The 18,410-nt window shown below is 35.6% G+C and overlaps 1 protein-coding gene across 1 annotated transcript; it reads right to left on the bottom strand.

Annotated features, from left to right (window-relative positions):
- Positions 3,300-11,103, bottom strand: LOC109837281 (protein DMR6-LIKE OXYGENASE 1-like). The gene is made up of 4 exons (XM_020405450.1): positions 10,832-11,103; positions 10,163-10,398; positions 9,368-9,695; positions 3,300-3,682 (listed from the first exon to the last, which is right to left on the bottom strand). Exons 1-4 carry the CDS (start codon positions 11,021-11,023, stop codon positions 3,440-3,442), a joined length of 999 nt encoding a protein of 332 aa, XP_020261039.1. The 5' UTR covers positions 11,024-11,103; the 3' UTR covers positions 3,300-3,439.

Below are 18,410 nucleotides of genomic sequence, written 5' to 3'. Positions count from 1 at the left end.
TTAGAACTCTTGACGAGTGTAAAGAACTCTGAACGAGTTAAGAACTCTGACAAGAGTTGTTGAAAACCGCCTTTTTGGTTTGATGAGATTAAGTTGGGTTGCAAACTTAATCACGAACTCTTAAAATGAGTTTCAGAAATAAACTCAGAGTGAGTTAAAACTCTATAACAGAGTTGTTGGAACCGAAGATTCGGTTAATTGCCAAGTGGACTAGATTGTTGATGAAGGGATCCCTCGGGATTCGATTAACTGATCGTTGATCAGTTCTTTGATTTCCAAAAGATCTTCTTCTTCGTTAAACTGCTGAGATTTGATGACCTTAGGCGGTTTTGATGCCAGCTCACCTAAACCTTATGCGGTTTTGATATCAGAAAATCGATCAACCGACCAACCCCTTACTCAGTTGAGTAAGTTGGTTATTTATAGGGTGATGTGGGGTGTAACCAACCCCTATTTCCGCTCCTTTGTGGGCGAGAATCCCTCAGAACGTGGGATAACGGCTTTGAGGCCGTTCGGCTTGCGTTTGAACAAGTCAAAACGCCTCAGTTGGCGTTCTGGGCTTTAACTCTGCGTCCAAGACTTGAGACGCAGAGTTAAATCTCTGTTAGAGATTTGAGACACACGGGCCGTTGGTGCGTTGAAATTTAACTCTGCGTCCAGAGTTTGGGACACGTAGTTGAACCTATTGAAGAACGCACGTTATGTGTGCGTTTGGTGCTTGAACTCTGCGTTGCAGAGTTAGACATTCGCTGGAGAACGCACAAGTTGTGTGCGTTTCGAATTTGAGAAACGCAGAATTAAACTTCTACGTTTGATAGAGGTTGTTGACTTGTAACCTCGTCTACCATGACATTGCAAAGGCCATTGTTTATTGGTCTTTGCCTGTTATAAGATATGAGAGTCGTCAGATTGTAACTCTCACCAACGATCGTGAAGGCCACTGAATAGGGTTTTCATCAGCTGTCGGAAGCGTCGTCAAATTGTAACTCTTCTCGATCTGTGTGAAAAGTCTCCTATTTGCCCCTTCCGACTGTCGACCCGAAAGCTATTTGATTGTAGCTTTCGTTGTGAGAGCTTGACGGGAATCAACATCCATAGTGTTTTGAAGATGGTAGCGGTTGCAGAGTTGCGGATGCAGTGATTAGAAAGTCGTCTGATTGTAACTTCCATTATCAGGGCTTGATAGGGATTAGCTATCCATTGTGATTTTTAGACAGCCTACAACCACAACCCCTACCACCACCATAAGACCCGCGATCACATCCACGATCTCTACCATGTCCACGCCCATGAGTATTACTCTGATTTTCGGCATGTGCTTCAGGCACAACTTGCGAACCAACTGGTCTAGCATTATGGTTGTGCATCAGAAGTTGGCTGTGTTTCTCTACAGCTAGTAACACAGAGATCAATTCAGAGTGTTTTGAATAGTTTTTGGTCCTGTACTGTTGCTGGAGTATAAGATTACTTGCATGGAATGTAGAGAGGGTCTTTTCAATCAATTCAGCCTCTGTAATGTTCTGTTTACAGAGCTTTAGCTGTGAGATAAAGTGGTGGATAGTTGAATTGTATTCAGTCACGGATTTAAAATCCTGAAATCGCAAGTTCAACCAATCATATTGTGCTTGTGGGAGCATAATAGTCGTCTGTTGGTCAAAGCGATCCTTCAGGGATTGCCATAGAACAGCAGGATCTTTTTTAGTAAGGTACTCATTTTTCAGGTCTTTGTTGAGATGATGATGAAGAAAAATCAATACCTTTGCCTTCTGGGCAGAGGTGCTTTGAGAAGTTAGAACAATAGTGCTGCTTAAATCATAAGAATCCAGGTAGATTTCAACATCCAAGGCCCAAGTCAAGTAGTTGCTGCCATCAACGGCAAGCTTAGCAAATTCCCTTTTGGTGATGTTAGACATTGTTCAGAAATGCTATAATTATCATTGGAAGATATATCAATCCACCAAATTTATAAAATATTGTACTATACAAGGTGTGCATACAAACAGAAGTGAATAAATAAAGGAGCCACAAATCATTAGTTACAGTGCATGCCTCTGTTCTAATTAGCTAGGACAAGTGATCAATCAACAGAAGATGTGCATTTGCAAATTGTATTAAACCAGACTGCATGAAATCAACATATAATAAATGGTTTATATGCATGTATATTATATAACAAATACGAGAAGGGAGAGATTCTATATATATAAAAACAAACAAAAAGTGAATGTTTGTTTATTTATTTTTACAAGATGAAAACATATTGTATTCATAATAAGACCAACATGCATGTTTGTGTGTTTATAAAAGGACAACTCAGCAAATATATCATCATCACATGATTCGCATAAAAACAAACCAAAGAATTGTATATCATACTGGACATAATCATAATCATTCAACGGAAAGCTTGATACTATGTAAATAGACAAAGGCCGAATGTATTATTACCTTGCAGAAGATGTACACCTAAAAATCTATTACTACGAACCTATGATCACGAACCGGCTAAAGCCACTCGTGCTGATAACGTATTGTAATATACTAAAGAAATGAAAACAAGAGACAAGAGACAAGAGAAGAGCCACTCGTGCTGATAACGTATTGTAATATACTAAAGAAATGAAAACAAGAGACAAGAGACAAGAGAAGAAGAGAAATTGTAATTTTTATTCCATAATATACTAAAGAAATGAAAACAAGAGACAAGAGACAAGAGAAGAAGAGAAATTGTAATTTTTATTCCACTTAATCCATTTCCATACGTGGTACAATTTATAGATACATGATGGAAGATAAAAAGACATTGGGCTAATGAAAAGACATCAAGTTAATAGTCCACATACAAAGTAATGTCCACATACATTTTATCTTTTAGATTTCAACGGATCTGTCAATTCTTAAGTTATTTCGAAATTAGCTCCTCAAGTTATTAAAACTGTGATTAGGTTCCCTAATTCGTAAGATATTTTGAAATGAATACCTCTAATCAAGAGCACAAGTAGCAATCAAAAGGAATTAATTTGAAACAACTTGTGAGAATTGCAGACCAATAGGAATTTCATGATTTGAGGGGCTGATTCATTTATGAGAGATGCAAGGGACTAATACCAACAAATTTCAATTCAAAAATGGAATCGAAGCAGGTTTTAAATAGATTTCAGATGGATTTTCTAGTGAATTCGACAAATATTTAGGATTAAAAAGTTTTAGTGTCATATTGCATATTTTGAGTATGTATAAGTGCAAAGTGCAAAGTGCAAAGTAAAAGGAAGCTATAAGGTATTTAAGAGCTGGTAGCCTTTGGCTGTTCTTGAGGTTTTTGCCTTAATTTCATTCAAACAAGTTGATAAAGGTTACAACATAGATAAGTTTATACACAACTCAAATATATTCATGGGATCATGTATAAGACATACATCTGTAGTAGTAATATTCAGATTCATAGTCGCAACAGCTTCAAAACAGATTTCTCCTGGAGGCCGTGACCCTGTTGGTACTCCATAAACTCTCCATATTTCATCCCTCGGAATGTTGCCGGGCTCTCGCCGCTGACGAGCTGGGGAGCTGCGACCACAGTTGTGTCCAAGGATGGACCTGTAACAGTCACAATTGACATCCTCGCTCTCTTCTCATTTACCGCAGCTCGGTGGACAATGCTCTTGTATTTGCCATTGCTAACAATCTGCAAAATTTTTAGTCCTATAAAATATCTATGGAACTACTAAGGACTAGGTGCGGATTGACCCCCTTAATGTCGTTGTTTCGAACTTATCGTCTCTCTCTCTAGTTTTATTTTCTGCGGATAGATCCCTGAGTGAAATTTCTTTGACTCTCTTACACTTAGTAATTAAAAAGAAAATTGTTTTCAGCAGATACGACCCCAAGGGAGTAATAGAGTCAAACAAATTCACTAGAGGGTATGAAGTAAATTCAAAACAACAACACTACAGGGTTGTGTCCGCAGCTAACCCAATTATTTGTTGGGACAAACCCGGGGCCTAATAGAGCAGGGTCGCAGCAATAGTAGAGCAAAAGTAGAGATAAAATGTTGGACACACAGATTTACGTGGTTCGGCACTTGATTGCCTACGTCCACGGGCAAGGATAGAAGAATTCACTATGAGGAAAAAACTCTGGAGTTACAAACTCTCTCTTTACAAGGAGAAACTCTCTCTATTTTTTTCTCTCTCACTCTTCTTATATAAGAAGTTGTTTCTGGGATGAAATTTCCTTAAGGATTTGGAGCCCTATTTATAGTTTTTAGAAAAACACTATGCGCAATAAAATATTAATATTTTACTGTAGCTGTGGGGTCCGCTCTTTTGTTTTCTTCTCAAATTTTCAACATATGTGGCTGTGCACTTTCGGTGGGTTTGGAATATTAGGCACCTGACAATCTCCCACTTGAAGATTTGATTGAGCATCAATCATATCTTCACACCATTCTTTCTATCTTGCCATCTTCATGTTGCTTACGTCTCCATCAGACCACAAGAGGATCGACACCAAATAAATTTGTCAGTACTGACTGCTTTGGTCAAAAAATCTGCTAGGTTGTCTTTGGTGTGAATTTTCTGCATATCCACTGTTCCTTCTTCCACTTTCTCACGAACGAAGTGATACTGAACTCGAATGTGCTTGGTCTTTGAATGAAAGGCTGGATTTCTTGCCAAATGCAAAGCACTCTGACTGTCACAAAATAAAGATATCTTCTTTTGTTCATAGCCGAGTTCCTCCAGCACCATCTTCAACCACATCGCTTCTTTACTAGCTTGTGTAGCTGCTACATACTCTGCTTCTGTTGTTGAAGTAGCCACAACTGACTGCAGTTTTGAAACCCAGCTTACAGCTCCGCCAGCAAGTGCAAACACATAACCTGTGGTGGATTTGCTATTATCACGATCACCTGCATAATCAGAATCAACATATCCACTGACAATAAAATCAGATCCCCCATAACATAATGCAACATTTGAGGTTCCTTGAATGTATCTTAGAACCCTCTTTACAGCATTCCAATGCTCTTTACCAGGATTCGCCATGTATCGACTAACCACTCCCACTGCTTGTGCAATGTCTGGTCTTGTACAAATCATCGCGAACATTAAGCTTCCCACTGCTGATGCATACGGCACTCGAGACATCTCCATCCTCTCTTCTTCACTGCTAGGACTCATACTGGAGGATAACTTGAAATTAACAGGAAGTGGGGTAGAAATTGACTTACAATCTTGCATGTTAAAGCGTCGCAAGATTTTCTTCAAATAGTTCTTCTAAGAAAGCCAAATCTTCCTATTAATTCTGTCTCGGTAAATTTGCATCCCTAGAATCTTGTTTGCAGATCCTAAATCCTTCATTTCAAATTCCCTAGCCAACTGAGCCTTTAATTCTTTGATACGATCTTTGTTGGGGCCTGCAACCAACATGTCGTCAACATACAACAATAAGATAACAAAGTTATTTTCACCAAACCTCTTGAAATATGCACAAGGGTCTGAATTAAGTCTGTTGTATCCAAGGCTCATGATGAATGAATCAAATCTATTGTACCAACATCTCGGCACCTGTTTTAGACCGTACAGAGAATTGTTCAATCTGTAAACTAAGTTTTCTTTCACTTTTTCTTTAAAACTTTCTGGTTGGAGCATGTAAATTTCTTCTTCAAGATCTCCATGAAGAAATGCTGTTTTCACATCTAGCTGCTCTAGATGTAAGTCAAATATAGCGCTCATAATCAGGACTATTCGGACTGTTGTTAGTCGCACTACAGGAGAAAATATTTCATTAAAATCAATACCTTCTTTCTGAGCATATCCTTTTACCACCAATCTAGCACGATACCGCTCCACTTGATCATCGCCATTTCGCTTGATCTTGTAGACCCATTTGTTTCCAATGGTCTTTCTTCCTTGTGGCAGTGACACAAGTTCCCAAGTCTTGTTCTTATGGAGAGCTTCAATTTCTTCCTGCAATGCTGCCATCCACAAAGATGCATCTGTGCCATTTATAGCTTCATGAAAAGTTGATGGCTCTCCATCTTCTGTTAGAAGACAGTATGCAACATTACTCTCCGTAATATACTCCGAGTGCCAAGTCGGTGGTCTTCTCTCACGAGTTGACCTTCGAACTTCTGGAGCCTCGGCCTCGACTGGTTCTTGTACATCATGCTCCGGTGTCGCTTCAGAAGAATTCGGATTATCTTCTACCTGAACAGCTACAGTCTCTGAGTCCTTCCTCGAACTGCTTTCTTTCTCTTCACTTTGTAGTTGGTTCTCTACAAAGATAACATCTCTGCTGATGATAACCTTGCGGGTAGTGGGATCCCACAGGCGATACCCCTTTACTCCATCAGCATACCCCAAGAATATGCATTTTCTGGATTTTGAATCCAGCTTTGTAATTTCTTGGGCATTGTACATTACGTACACTGGACTTCCAAATATATGGAGGTTGGAATAATCAGCTGGCTTGCCAGTCCACATCTCCATCGGCGTCTTCAATTGTATTGCAGTTGATGGAGATCGATTCACCACATAACAGGCGGTTTTTACTGCTTCCGCCCAAAAGACTTTTTCCAGATTTGCAGTAGCCAACATAGCTCTTGTTCTTTCCAACAGAGTTCTGTTCATCCGCTCCGCCACTCCATTTTGTTGAGGAGTATAAGCCGTACTGAATTGTCTTTTGATGCCTTCATGCTTGCAGAATGCTAGGAATTCACCGTCTGTGTATTCTCCTCCATTATCTGACCTTAAGCACTTGATCTTCTTCTCAGATTCAAGCTCGACCCGCGCTTTGTAGGCTTTAAAGACTGAGAACACATCCGCCTTCTTCTTGATAGGATACACCCAACATCTCCTGGAGTAATCATCAATAAAGGACACAAAGTACTTTACTCCTCCTAAGAATGTAACTGGTGCTTGCCATACATCAGAATGAACCAGTTCCAGAATAGCCTTGCTTCTAGAACTCGATGTGTTGAACTTCAGTCGATGCTGCTTGCTTGTAACACAATGCTCGCAGAATGGAAGAGCTACCGAATTAAGTCCAGGAAGCAGTTTCTGATCGGAGAGAACCTTCAAGCCTCGTTCTGACATGTGGCCTAGCTTGCGATGCCACATCATGGTTTGTTCTTCTCCACGGCTGGTTGATGCCACACATGAATCAGCTTCCTGCAGAGTCTCTCCCTTGAGCATGTACAGATTTGCAGCTACCTTTTCTCCTTTTATTACCACAAGCGCCCCTCTAACAATCTTCATGACTCCATTTTCTATATGAGTCTTGCACCCGAGCTCATCTAATTGTCCCAAAGACAATAGATTCTTCTTCAAGCCCTTCACATGTCGCACATCTTGAATGGTGCGTATTATACCATCAAACATTTTGATTTTGATAGTACCAATACCACAAATCTCTAAGGCATGATCATTCCCCATGAATACAGATCCTCCTGAGATAGGTTCATATTTGTGAAACCAATCTCTCCGAGAGGTCATGTGCCAAGAGGCTGCTGAATCTAGAAGCCAGACATCAGCAAACTTCTTTCTGCCTTCATCAACAGTGGTTGCTCCACTGAATAGAATTTCACCATCCTCTGACGTGCTGACAACGCATCCTTGAGATGTTGATGGCTCTGAAGACTTTTTATCTCCACTCTTCTTGTTGTGCCAACACTCCGATTTGACGTGCCCTCTTTTGCCACAGTTGTAGCATTTGATATTCTTCTTACTTCGTGATTTCGATCTACCATGGGCATGACTCCCACTGGAGCCACGTTCTGTTGATCTTCCTCTCGTCACCGACAAGGCCTCCGCTTGCTGCGAACTTGTCTGCCTGTCTTCCTTGTTCTTGCGCCGATTTTCTTCCTCCAGAACAGCGGCTGCAACATCGTCGAAGACTAGATTGTCCGTGAGGACGTTGTTCGTCAGGTTGATGATGAGTTGATCATACGAGTCAGGTAGACTCTGAAGTAGAAGTTCTGCACGTTCATTCGCACCAACTGTATATCCCAACGTTGTGAGTTGGGAGAACAGTGTGTTTAGGGTGTTGATGTGGTCGGTCATCGATGTAGATTCCGCCATCCTCAGAGTGTAAAGTCTCCTTTTTAAGAAGATTTTATTGTGCATGGATTTCGCCTCATATAGTTTTGTTAGAGTATCCCAGATCTCCTTTGCTGTCTTCTTCTCCTCTATGCTTGACAGCACCCCGTCTGCTAATGCCAGATGGAGATTTGCAATAGCATTTTCGTCCATCTCGTTCCACTTCTTATCATCTGTGATGTCGTCCGGCCTTGCACCGATGGCCGCCAGGCAATTATCTTTTCTCAAGATAGCCTTTATCTTCAACTTCCACAGTGAGAAATTACTCCCGTCGAATTTCTCGATCTTGAACTTCGCCGCCATTGCTTCTACCACGAATAGTAACTTCTTACTATTTCACGTAAATAGTAACTGTATTTATGAACAGTAACCGTATCTGTGAATAGTACCGTACTTGTGAATAGTACCGTACTTGTGAACAGTATCGTACTCGTGAATAGTATTCGTCGCCTTCAAATAGTAAATGATAACCTAACTTATTTTCTGATGTGGAGGATCCACCTTTGGTGGCAGCCACAGAGCATACGATAAGTAGATATATACAAGTACCCTAAGTTGGCTCTGATACCACTTGTTGGGACAAACCCGGGGCCTAATAGAGCAGGGTCGCAGCAATAGTAGAGCAAAAGTAGAGATAAAATGTTGGACACACAGATTTACGTGGTTCGGCACTTGATTGCCCACGTCCACGGGCAAGGATAGAAGAATTCACTATGAGGAAAAAAACTCTGGAGTTACAAACTCTCTCTTTACAAGGAGAAACTCTCTCTATTTTTTTCTCTCTCACTCTTCTTATATAAGAAGTTGTTTCTGGGATGAAATTTCCTTAAGGATTTGGAGCCCTATTTATAGTTTTTAGAAAAACACTATGCACAATAAAATATTAATATTTTACTGTAGCTGTGGGGTCCGCTCTTTTGTTTTCTTCTCAAATTTTCAACATATGTGGCTGTGCACTTTCGGTGTTCTTCTCAAATTTTCAACATATGTGGCTGTGCACTTTCGGTGGGTTTGGAATATTAGGCACCTGACATTATTAACTTCCAAATTTTGACCAGAAGTTGCATGTTTTTGTGCAGTGAAAGAGGTTGAGAAGACGACATCAGAAAAAGCTGCCTTAAACTCTAGGTGACTGATAATATCTCTTCGTTCAAAAAATAACTACTTCGTATGTGTGCACAACAGGATTCGAAGCTGGATCGATCTGACAAACTCTGAAATTTCTTTAAACAAACTAGAAAAGGGGGGGAAAAGGCATTAGAATTTAGCACCTCCATTTGGTCACCTGTGTTGATGAGGTACGAGTTGGGTAACGGCTTGACACGGACCCATTTACCGTCATGTTGTACTTCAAGACCATCGACGTCGTTCTGATAGAGGATACTGATTAGGCCGTGGTCAGAATGAGGGGGTAAGCCCATAGCCTTTTCCGGCTGTGGACATGGAGCATAGTGGTTTCCTACGACAATTTGGAAGCAATTGCCGAGGTTTAATGCCTCTCTCATGTAGTTATTGTCTAGTCCAAGACCCTCCCAGATCCCTCCAAGCAATTTCTTTCCTAGCTCTCTTATGCATGCACTGTACTCTTTCAGTTCTTCTCTGCAATATCAACATGAGACTATAAGGGAAAATCTCAACACTTAAAACTTTCGAGGTTGAATTTTCAACTTTTTAAATGTAATAACCATCATTCCTAAAAAATTATCTAACATACTTTTTGTTGGCTTTTTTGTGTAGGTATATACCTTTTAAAATATTTGTATTTACGAAACTACCCCAAATCTTCGTATTTGAAAAACTACTTCATATTATCAACTTAGGAGGTAATTAAAAAGCCCCGAAGTGAAAAAAATCATAGGCTTTGATAGTCTCATTTGTGACTTTAATGCAAAATTATGAACAAAATAGTCAAATTTTTACTCATGTCCAAAGTTAATTTGTTGATCAGAGGCCGGGATATTCTTTTTATAAAAGTTGATGACTTTATACTAAGGGCTATCCGCGATTTTCCCGAAACTTTCGAGGGGTGTGAATCTGTTACAAAATGCACTGGGATTATTCCTTACCTAAATTGCGGAGGCTTTGTAGGACAGTGAAACTCTGGGTGTGTCATAACTTTAAGATACTCCCTCCAGTATTTGTTATCATCTACCTTTGCATTGAAGCTGGTTCCGTATCGGATAGGATTCATCGCATGCGTGTCAGCGGAATCCTGTTTGTCTTCTGGCGGTAGGTTGAAGAATCCCTTGAATGTGTCCATTAAAGCATTCCTCAGTTTATCAGGTACTCCATGGTTCACAAGCTACAACGAAAGATGAGATAAATATTTAATATTATCATAGCGAGTAACCCACGTCAGTGCTGTAGTTTGAAAGCGAGGTTGTCATTAAAAGTTAGAAAATGCCACAAATTAACTCTCGAATCAACATAAAACTACCATGTACTATAGTAAAATTCCTCATGAGTTAAGTGCCCAACATGTTTATTTTTAAAAAATACGGTGAATTTACAGATAAATTCAGTAAACTACGTACCATGATATAATATGTGATTTTTCCCTTGGTCTAAAAGTTTATAGTATTTTGTCTAATAAAATTATTTTTTGGGAATGAAAACCTCTAATAATAGTTCATGTTAATTTTGAGAAATTTAACCTTATATATTACCTTCACTTTTATAGGCAGATCAAGGTATCATGTATGTATGTATAAAAGTGAAACAGTACTGGATTTTACCACAAAGAATCCCCAGTCTTCGCAGGCCTTGGCAAGTTCCTGAACAACCAGATACCGTTGATCAGGTGTTCCTTCAGTAAGCAGAGAGAAATCGATGACTGGAATCTCCACATCTTCGACTATGTTTTCAAGATCTTTGATTGAAGAGTTGTTATTGACATCTGAGCCATCTAGATGAAGAGGAGAAGCCATGATGAAGAGAAATGGGATGGAGTTACTAGCTATTTTGAGAACCAGGGATAAAATGATGAAGTGAAGGGGCGGATAGTGACAATATTGTTTGGTTCATAGTTTCGTATGAGAACAAAAAGCTTGGCGTACGTCCCTCTTCGACTTATATTAAAGGGAGAACGACGTCGCAACAGACGAAGGGTGGCTAATATCTGATTGAATAGTACGCTAAGAGGCCACCTGTATTATCGTCCAAAACTGAGGAAGGGCACTTGATTCCATAATCAATATTTGTAGGGTTAATTGCGGATATAACAGCTGTGTTATATATCGTCCAAAGCGGATACATCCTTGAAGCTCTATTGTTGCAGATGCACCCTAAGTGAACTATTTCTTTGATTCCTTTATCCTAGTTAGGAGGTGTGTTTGTTACAAATAATAATAATGATGATAATAAAAACTCTTCCTTTGATGGTAAAAGATCGAGTCAAAAAAAATCACTCATGGTCTATCCACAATTAGATAATAGTACACGGGTCTATCCAGAATTTACCCTTAACGGTATTAGGTTGCTCGGATATCAAACAAGATCTTCATATAAAAAAAGAGTCAAAAAAATTAGCTCAGGGTCTATCCACAATTAGATAATAGTACACGGGTCTATCCACAATTTACCCTTAACGGTATTAGGTTGCTCGGATATCAAACAAAATCTTCATATATAACTCTCCCTTCATGTGCAATCCTAGGATTCTTTTGTTTACATGGTAAAGCTAGAATCATGTGCCCACATGGAGATTCTTAACGTCCTTGGGACTTATTTAGCAGTAACAATTTTTTTTTAAATTAGCAAATTTGTAGTCAAGAAGGTTCGAATTTGGATTACCCTAATACCATCTTAAATTATCCGCCACAGTAAAAATATTTGAAGTTGTAATGAGAGTTGAGGATTATAGTTTTATATTCTAACAGAGATGATTCACCTTAAAATAATGTTTCATGCAGAATAATGTATGAGAAATTAAATAAGTTTAGCTGATACGTAAAAAAAACAGATGAATTTAGGCATGGATTCATATTTAGAGTCAGGACTCTTTGTCTGGTGAATAGGTTATTGAAGCCCTTTGCAATCTAGAATGCCTTATTTAGAGAGTTTCAACACTAACTCATTAGCATCTACCAAACAATTAATCCAGCAAAATCTATACTACTATAAAAAGATGATTGGGGTGTTAAAACTTTTAATTTCCTCTTTTGCCCTCTTAAATTTTGATAAATTCTAAGAATGCCATTATCTCTAATTATTTTTTTATTAAATAAATATAACCACCTATTAATTATGCACCTCCTCACCTTACTAAATAATTATAATTATCAATAATATTATAACTATTAGTTGTTTAATAATGATATAATATAATAATTTATAAAATAAGTATACACAATTACAATTATTAATAGTAACCAATTAAATTATTATTATTATTATTATTTATGAATTATAATAAATAATTAAAATAATAGTATATATAAAATAATGGACAAATTTTTAAAAAAACCCATTTTTAAAAATTATTAAGCAAAATCGACCCCATAGAAAGAAAATAAGCAAAACCGACCCTTTTGATGAGAAAAGGGTCGGTTTTACATTTTCGAAGTGTACGGGACTGGTAGTCCCGTACACTTCCTTCTCTCTTTTGTGCGCCCGTGACCCGTCTCCCTCAAAAAAAAAAACGCTGTCGACCCCGGATGGCGGGAGCGGTGATGGGAGGGGTGGTCCACACGGTGGTGGCCCCCGTCGAGCGCGCGAAGCTGCTGCTCCAGACGCAGGAGGGCAACGTCGCCTTGCTCGACCACCGCCGCCGCCGGTTCAGGGGGTTCTTCGACTGCATCGCGAGGACGGTGAGGGATGAGGGGGTTCTTTCGCTGTGGAGAGGGATTGTGGTATGGACGTCATTCCCTCAAATTAACCAGTCATTCCCTTTCCCTCTCTCATTCTCTCTTCCATTTCTCGCTCTCAGCTAGCCCGAGGCCATGCTCCGGTGGGAGAATCTCAGTGAGAAAGTGACCGAGTCCATTTGGGGAAGGAGAGGATAATAAAGGGGAGGGGATGGAGCCGGAGAGGGATTGAAGGAGACATCGAGGGAGTGGAGAGTGGGGAGGCGGGGGAGGTGAGACCATGAGACTGCACCTGTGAGGTTGTGAAAGGGAAGGTGGAGGTGGTGGATTCGGGAGCAGGGAGTTATTGTTTTGGGGAAGTTGGTGACTGTGCTGAAGGCTTTGAGGTGGGAACGAGAGAAAGGAGAGAGGAGGTTGAAGATGAAGATGATGATAATGAGTTTATTGGGATTTTTTTTTTCACGGGGGCGTCGTCGACAGCGTTTTTTTAGAGAGAATGAAGTGTACGGGACTACTAGTCCCGTACACTTCGAAAATATTAAACCGACCCTTTTCTTATCAAAAAGGTCGGTTTTGCTCATTTTCTTTCAACATGGTCGATTTTGCTTATTAATTTAAAAATAAAGGCTTTTTTAAAAATTTGTCCTAAAATAATATATTACTAAATACTATTAAGAATTATACTATAATTCAATGAGCAATAAAATAAAAAGAATAGATATTTGATATCATAAATAGTATAATTATTTTAATAATATCACATAAATTACGAATTACTCTATTTATTTAGTATTAGATTATTAAATAAATTAAATATAATTTAATATTATTTTTAGAATATTTTCTTAAAGATTATTATATGATACTGAATAATCTGTACTTAGTAATGATTGAAAACTAACATTTTTACAAAAAAATATTCAATATTAATAATAATACTATTAATTGTTAATGATAGTATAATAAAAATTTATAAAGTATTTATAGTACTAAATTATTTAATATCATAATTAAAAATTTTAAATTAGATAAACATTTTATAGTATATAGATAGTATAATTATTTTAAATAGTATTACTTGAACTAAGAATTATAATGTTAAATAAGGTACATTATAGTAAACCCCTATAAACTTTTATCATTTTGCAGTAAATAGGCTCTATAAACTTTCAAAATCCTCTAATAACTTTTGTAGAAAGCCCTCAATATCTTTTAGATAAATTACACCAAACCCCCCAATAACTTTCAAAATGCCTTTTATGGCATTTTCTAGCTGTAATTTATAGGGTTATATGCAAAATTTAGAAAATTATTGGGGGTTTTCTTTGAAACAAAAAAGTTATTAGGGTTTTAGTGTGATTTTAAAAGTTCGTAGGGGCTAAAAGTTCATAAGGGTTTAGTGTATTCCAAAGTTAAAGGTTACATCCCCACGTCTAGACTATAACCTGTTACAAACATAATAAAAATATAGGCATTAATTATTTAATTATGCTCCATATTATAAATTAATTATGCTCTGTGAGAATTTGAGTATATTCCATACTGTGAATTAATTATGCACAATATAATATAACATTAAAATATTTTTTAAAATTAATACTGATTCAAATTAAAGATAGTTTAATTATTCTAAAAAATTAACCATTTTAATGAAATATTCCATTTTCAGTGCTTAAAATTTTAAGACATTAAGATTATAGAGTTTCTTTATTTTTTTATATCCGAATAACTCTATTGTTTCCATCAAAACCATGAAGATGAAAAGAACGAAGAAAAAAAATAGGGCAATGCTAAATTCTCCAAACTAGGCCTCCACTACACGACTAAAAATGTTGCATACTTTCAGGCCTTGTTTTCTTAATTGTAGCGTGAAAATAGTTTGGAAAAAATAGTCTAGTCATCACTATGTAAATAATAATTATAATAATTTGAGAATTAATTAAAACTTTATAAATTATATATTTATCTATCTCCTAAAACTACCGGGCTTACTCCTGTAGAAAGCTACAGTAATATTTTATTTTGTCATTTTTTCCTCATTGTTTGATTTGTTTATGATTAATCTTTAGTTATTTGAGGGCCCTCTAGAGTATTCATGTGGGTAAGAACAATCAAATTGTGGACCCACGGATTTTACTGGTTGACAGGATGGGATATGGTAGATTCTTCTAGTGGGAGTTAGTGACTTCTTCTCTTAATTCGCATAAAATATTTTTGGATCCTAGTCACTTCTCCCTCCTACTCTTCTATTGCTCCTCAAGGTATTTCTTCTTCCTCCTCCTTTTTTTTATTTTGCAATTTTTTAACTTAATTTTACACGTTTTACTACCCTTCTGTCCACCCAAAAAAACACTTTTGCTTATGCCAAGTCTCACGCTTTATAAGTAACTTTTAAAAATCTGGGCTTATTGTGTGTTATTAGGATTGTTTATGTTGGTTCTTAGCATATTTAGATTAAGATATCATACTCTCTTTAAAAGCACAAGTTCCGAAAAAAATTCTTTCAGTAGACAAAAATATCATTGGAATTCAAACATTAATCCATTAAGTAAGAGTAAGTTGATAAATTTATGAATTCTTATTGGATATACATAGTATGAAGATAAGGATACAGTTTAAATTGAAATGTAAATCTAAATAAAATTTTTAAATACCAAATTTATAAATGTCTACAAAATAAAGTGTGTATATGCAAAAGCCAAATAAATTAATGAGATAAATAATGTCTGCCCCAAAGGTCAAACTCAGGAATAGCGTAGACCTATAAATGTACATAATATGGATGTGATATTTACAAAATTCACCAAACAAATTAAAAAGACAAAAGCCATTCTCAAAGTTATAATAAAAAATTTAAGGAAAACAAAAATCATACTCCATTTAAAAGCATGAGTTCGGAAAAAGTTTTCCATAGTCAAAATTACACTGTAATATTTTAAATATTTAATTTAAATTATTGTCTATCTTATCATAGTTATATCTTATCCTAATACCCTATGAACTATCTATAGCTCAATAATTTAAATAAGATTAATAAACATAGGAAACAACTCCATGGTATTAGTTTATTACATGAAGTATTACAAAAAAAGCAAAATGTTTTAAAAATTAGACAAAATACTCTCAAAAGTTTAAAATTACACAAAATAAAAAGCTGAAAATTTAAAACTTAGCAAAGGAAAGAGTAATTGTTTGATATTCTTTTATTAAGATATATAAATTTAACTTATATTTTAAGGTTTACTATCCTTTTTTAGAATCTAAAAAAAGTCAAGTTGATGCTAGTAAAAAAATAACAATAATAATAAATTAAAAATATCCAGTCAAAGAATAAAAAAATTAAAAATACATGATAGATTAAAAATTGATGTTATTGTATAAATTAAAGTAATTGTATATAATTTTATCAATATATTAGAGCAGCAAAAATACATAAGTATCATTAATTGATAGAAGACTAAATCGTAAAAAACTGATAAAAGACTATATATAATATAATAGCTTAACATTAATTGATTATAATTTATAAATATTGATCTCTAATGATAATAATATTTATAGGGTAAAAAATTACAAAGATTTATGTATGGAGAACTATCAGAAAATTTAGAGATATCCTTCAAAAGAATCAAGCAATTTTTATTTCAAATGGAATTTGAAACGTCCATGAATCACTTCAATTAACACTAACATAAGTTATACTTATCAAAGATGCACCAACTGAATCCCTCCTGAAGAATATATTGAATAACTTTGTTTCAATCAAAGAAACATTCTTCATGAAAAATAAAAGAAAAATTACTATGCCATGACACTGCGTAAGCAAAAAAAATATAAAATCGTATTTTTTTCTTATATAGTATCACGACCCTGCGTGTGGCTTTATTTAGGGGTATGACTACTAATGAATGATCAATTCTTAAAGACATGATCAAAGATAATGATGTAATAGCACTATTAGATTTTAAGATCTCTAAATATGAAGGTAATATATTTCATTACTAAAATTCTTATTAAAGACTACTAAATATAAATTCATCTTATATCTGTCTCAAATTTATAGAGGAGATATGCATGTCAAGTAAATTGTGTCAATAATATATATCAACCCAAAGATACAACTTACTGAAGAAATAAGAGAATAGTAAGTAAGCCAAGTAAACGTCCATATAACACCGTAAAAAAATATTATTTTTTAAAGCTAATATGCAGCACTCTTTCAGAGTAAGCTGCCAAGACAAAGTAATCTCCATTAATACTCTTTATAAATGCAACAGAAATTCAAATTACTAATATATACAACTATTATAACATTCGAAAGAGATATGATCTTAGAAAACCTACTCTAAAATTTATACAATTAAACATAAGAATAATTTATCAATATACAGACACACTATCATACCTTTAAGGCAACGATAACTACCATTTATAATACAGTTGAGCAATGGGTCGATGTTTGCAAATGTTACAACAAGAAAGTGGATAGAGATGTTAATAATAAGTGTCCAAATGATAAATGTTGTAGAATCGTCAATGATGTAGTACTAATATTAAGTGATATCCCTTTTTCATGAAATAAATATATTAAAATTAAACATTAATATTATAATCTAAAGTAAATTGACAATAAAAAAATATAATGTATTTAGTTCACATCCTCATGGAAAATGACGCAGACAGAGCAAAAGGTAACATTATGACATAGCAAAAATTCTTATTAGATGCACAACAGAAAATTCATTGCAGAGAAAAAGAGGTAGCTCCTAACCTTATTTAAGTAATAAATTAAAACGTAAAAAATTCATATATATGATATTATTGAAATAGGAAAAAAAATCAAAGTCCATATTGTCAGAATTTTGTGTTGAACATAAGAAATATATTCAACTTCTTTGTGAATTTAGACGAGAAGACAAAAGATGAATGAGCCTAAGAAAAAAATAACATGCTCCGGCCTCATATCACAGTCGATGTAAACGATGAAGGCACTACTCTAGAATTGCCCAGGAGTAAGATAAAGATGAAGAAAGATTGATCTCGACTCAATAAAGAATAAAATAGAAGCAATAAAAGATAATGTTTTGTGAATTGTTATAGAATAGTTTAATTTTTTTAGTAAAATTAGGAATATTTAGAATGGATTTTCATAAACTATTTTTAGTGCTTTCATATGCATATGTGGATGCTTTTATCATATAAAAGTATACTAGAGTTAGCATTAATCTTTAGTTTATGATTTTTCATTAACTATTTTCTGTCATTTTATCCCACTTAAATCAATCATCTTGGCTCGTTGGCTTTACTATTCATCTTTCTTTTATAATATAATTGTTTCAAGTGTTTTCACTTTCATAACACTATACTTCCTTAGGTCAAGCTCAGTTTTATGCCGATCCAAATAAAATAAAAATTTAAATTAGCTTTAGATTATATTTATCTCCTCACAATTCAACTATCAATATATAAATTTAAACTAGGTGTAGCATATTCAAACAAACATCAAATA

Source organism: Asparagus officinalis, chromosome 4 (genome assembly GCF_001876935.1).
Source record: "Asparagus officinalis chromosome 4, Aspof.V1, whole genome shotgun sequence".
In the NCBI taxonomy this organism is placed as follows: Eukaryota; Viridiplantae; Streptophyta; class Magnoliopsida; order Asparagales; family Asparagaceae; genus Asparagus; species Asparagus officinalis.
This window is presented reverse-complemented; position numbering and strand designations above follow the sequence as displayed.

Bases quoted from the DNA above. Each gene is read 5' to 3' on its own strand.
- LOC109837281 (XM_020405450.1), bottom strand. From the start codon at position 11,023: ATGGCTTCTCCTCTTCATCTAGATGGCTCAGATGTCAATAACAACTCT. The intron at 10,399-10,831 runs GTAAAATCCAGT...CTTTCGTTGTAG, and splicing joins AAGACTGGGGATTCTTTGTG to CTTGTGAACCATGGAGTACC. The intron at 9,696-10,162 runs GTAAGGAATAAT...TTGATATTGCAG, and splicing joins ACAAAGCCTCCGCAATTTAG to AGAAGAACTGAAAGAGTACA.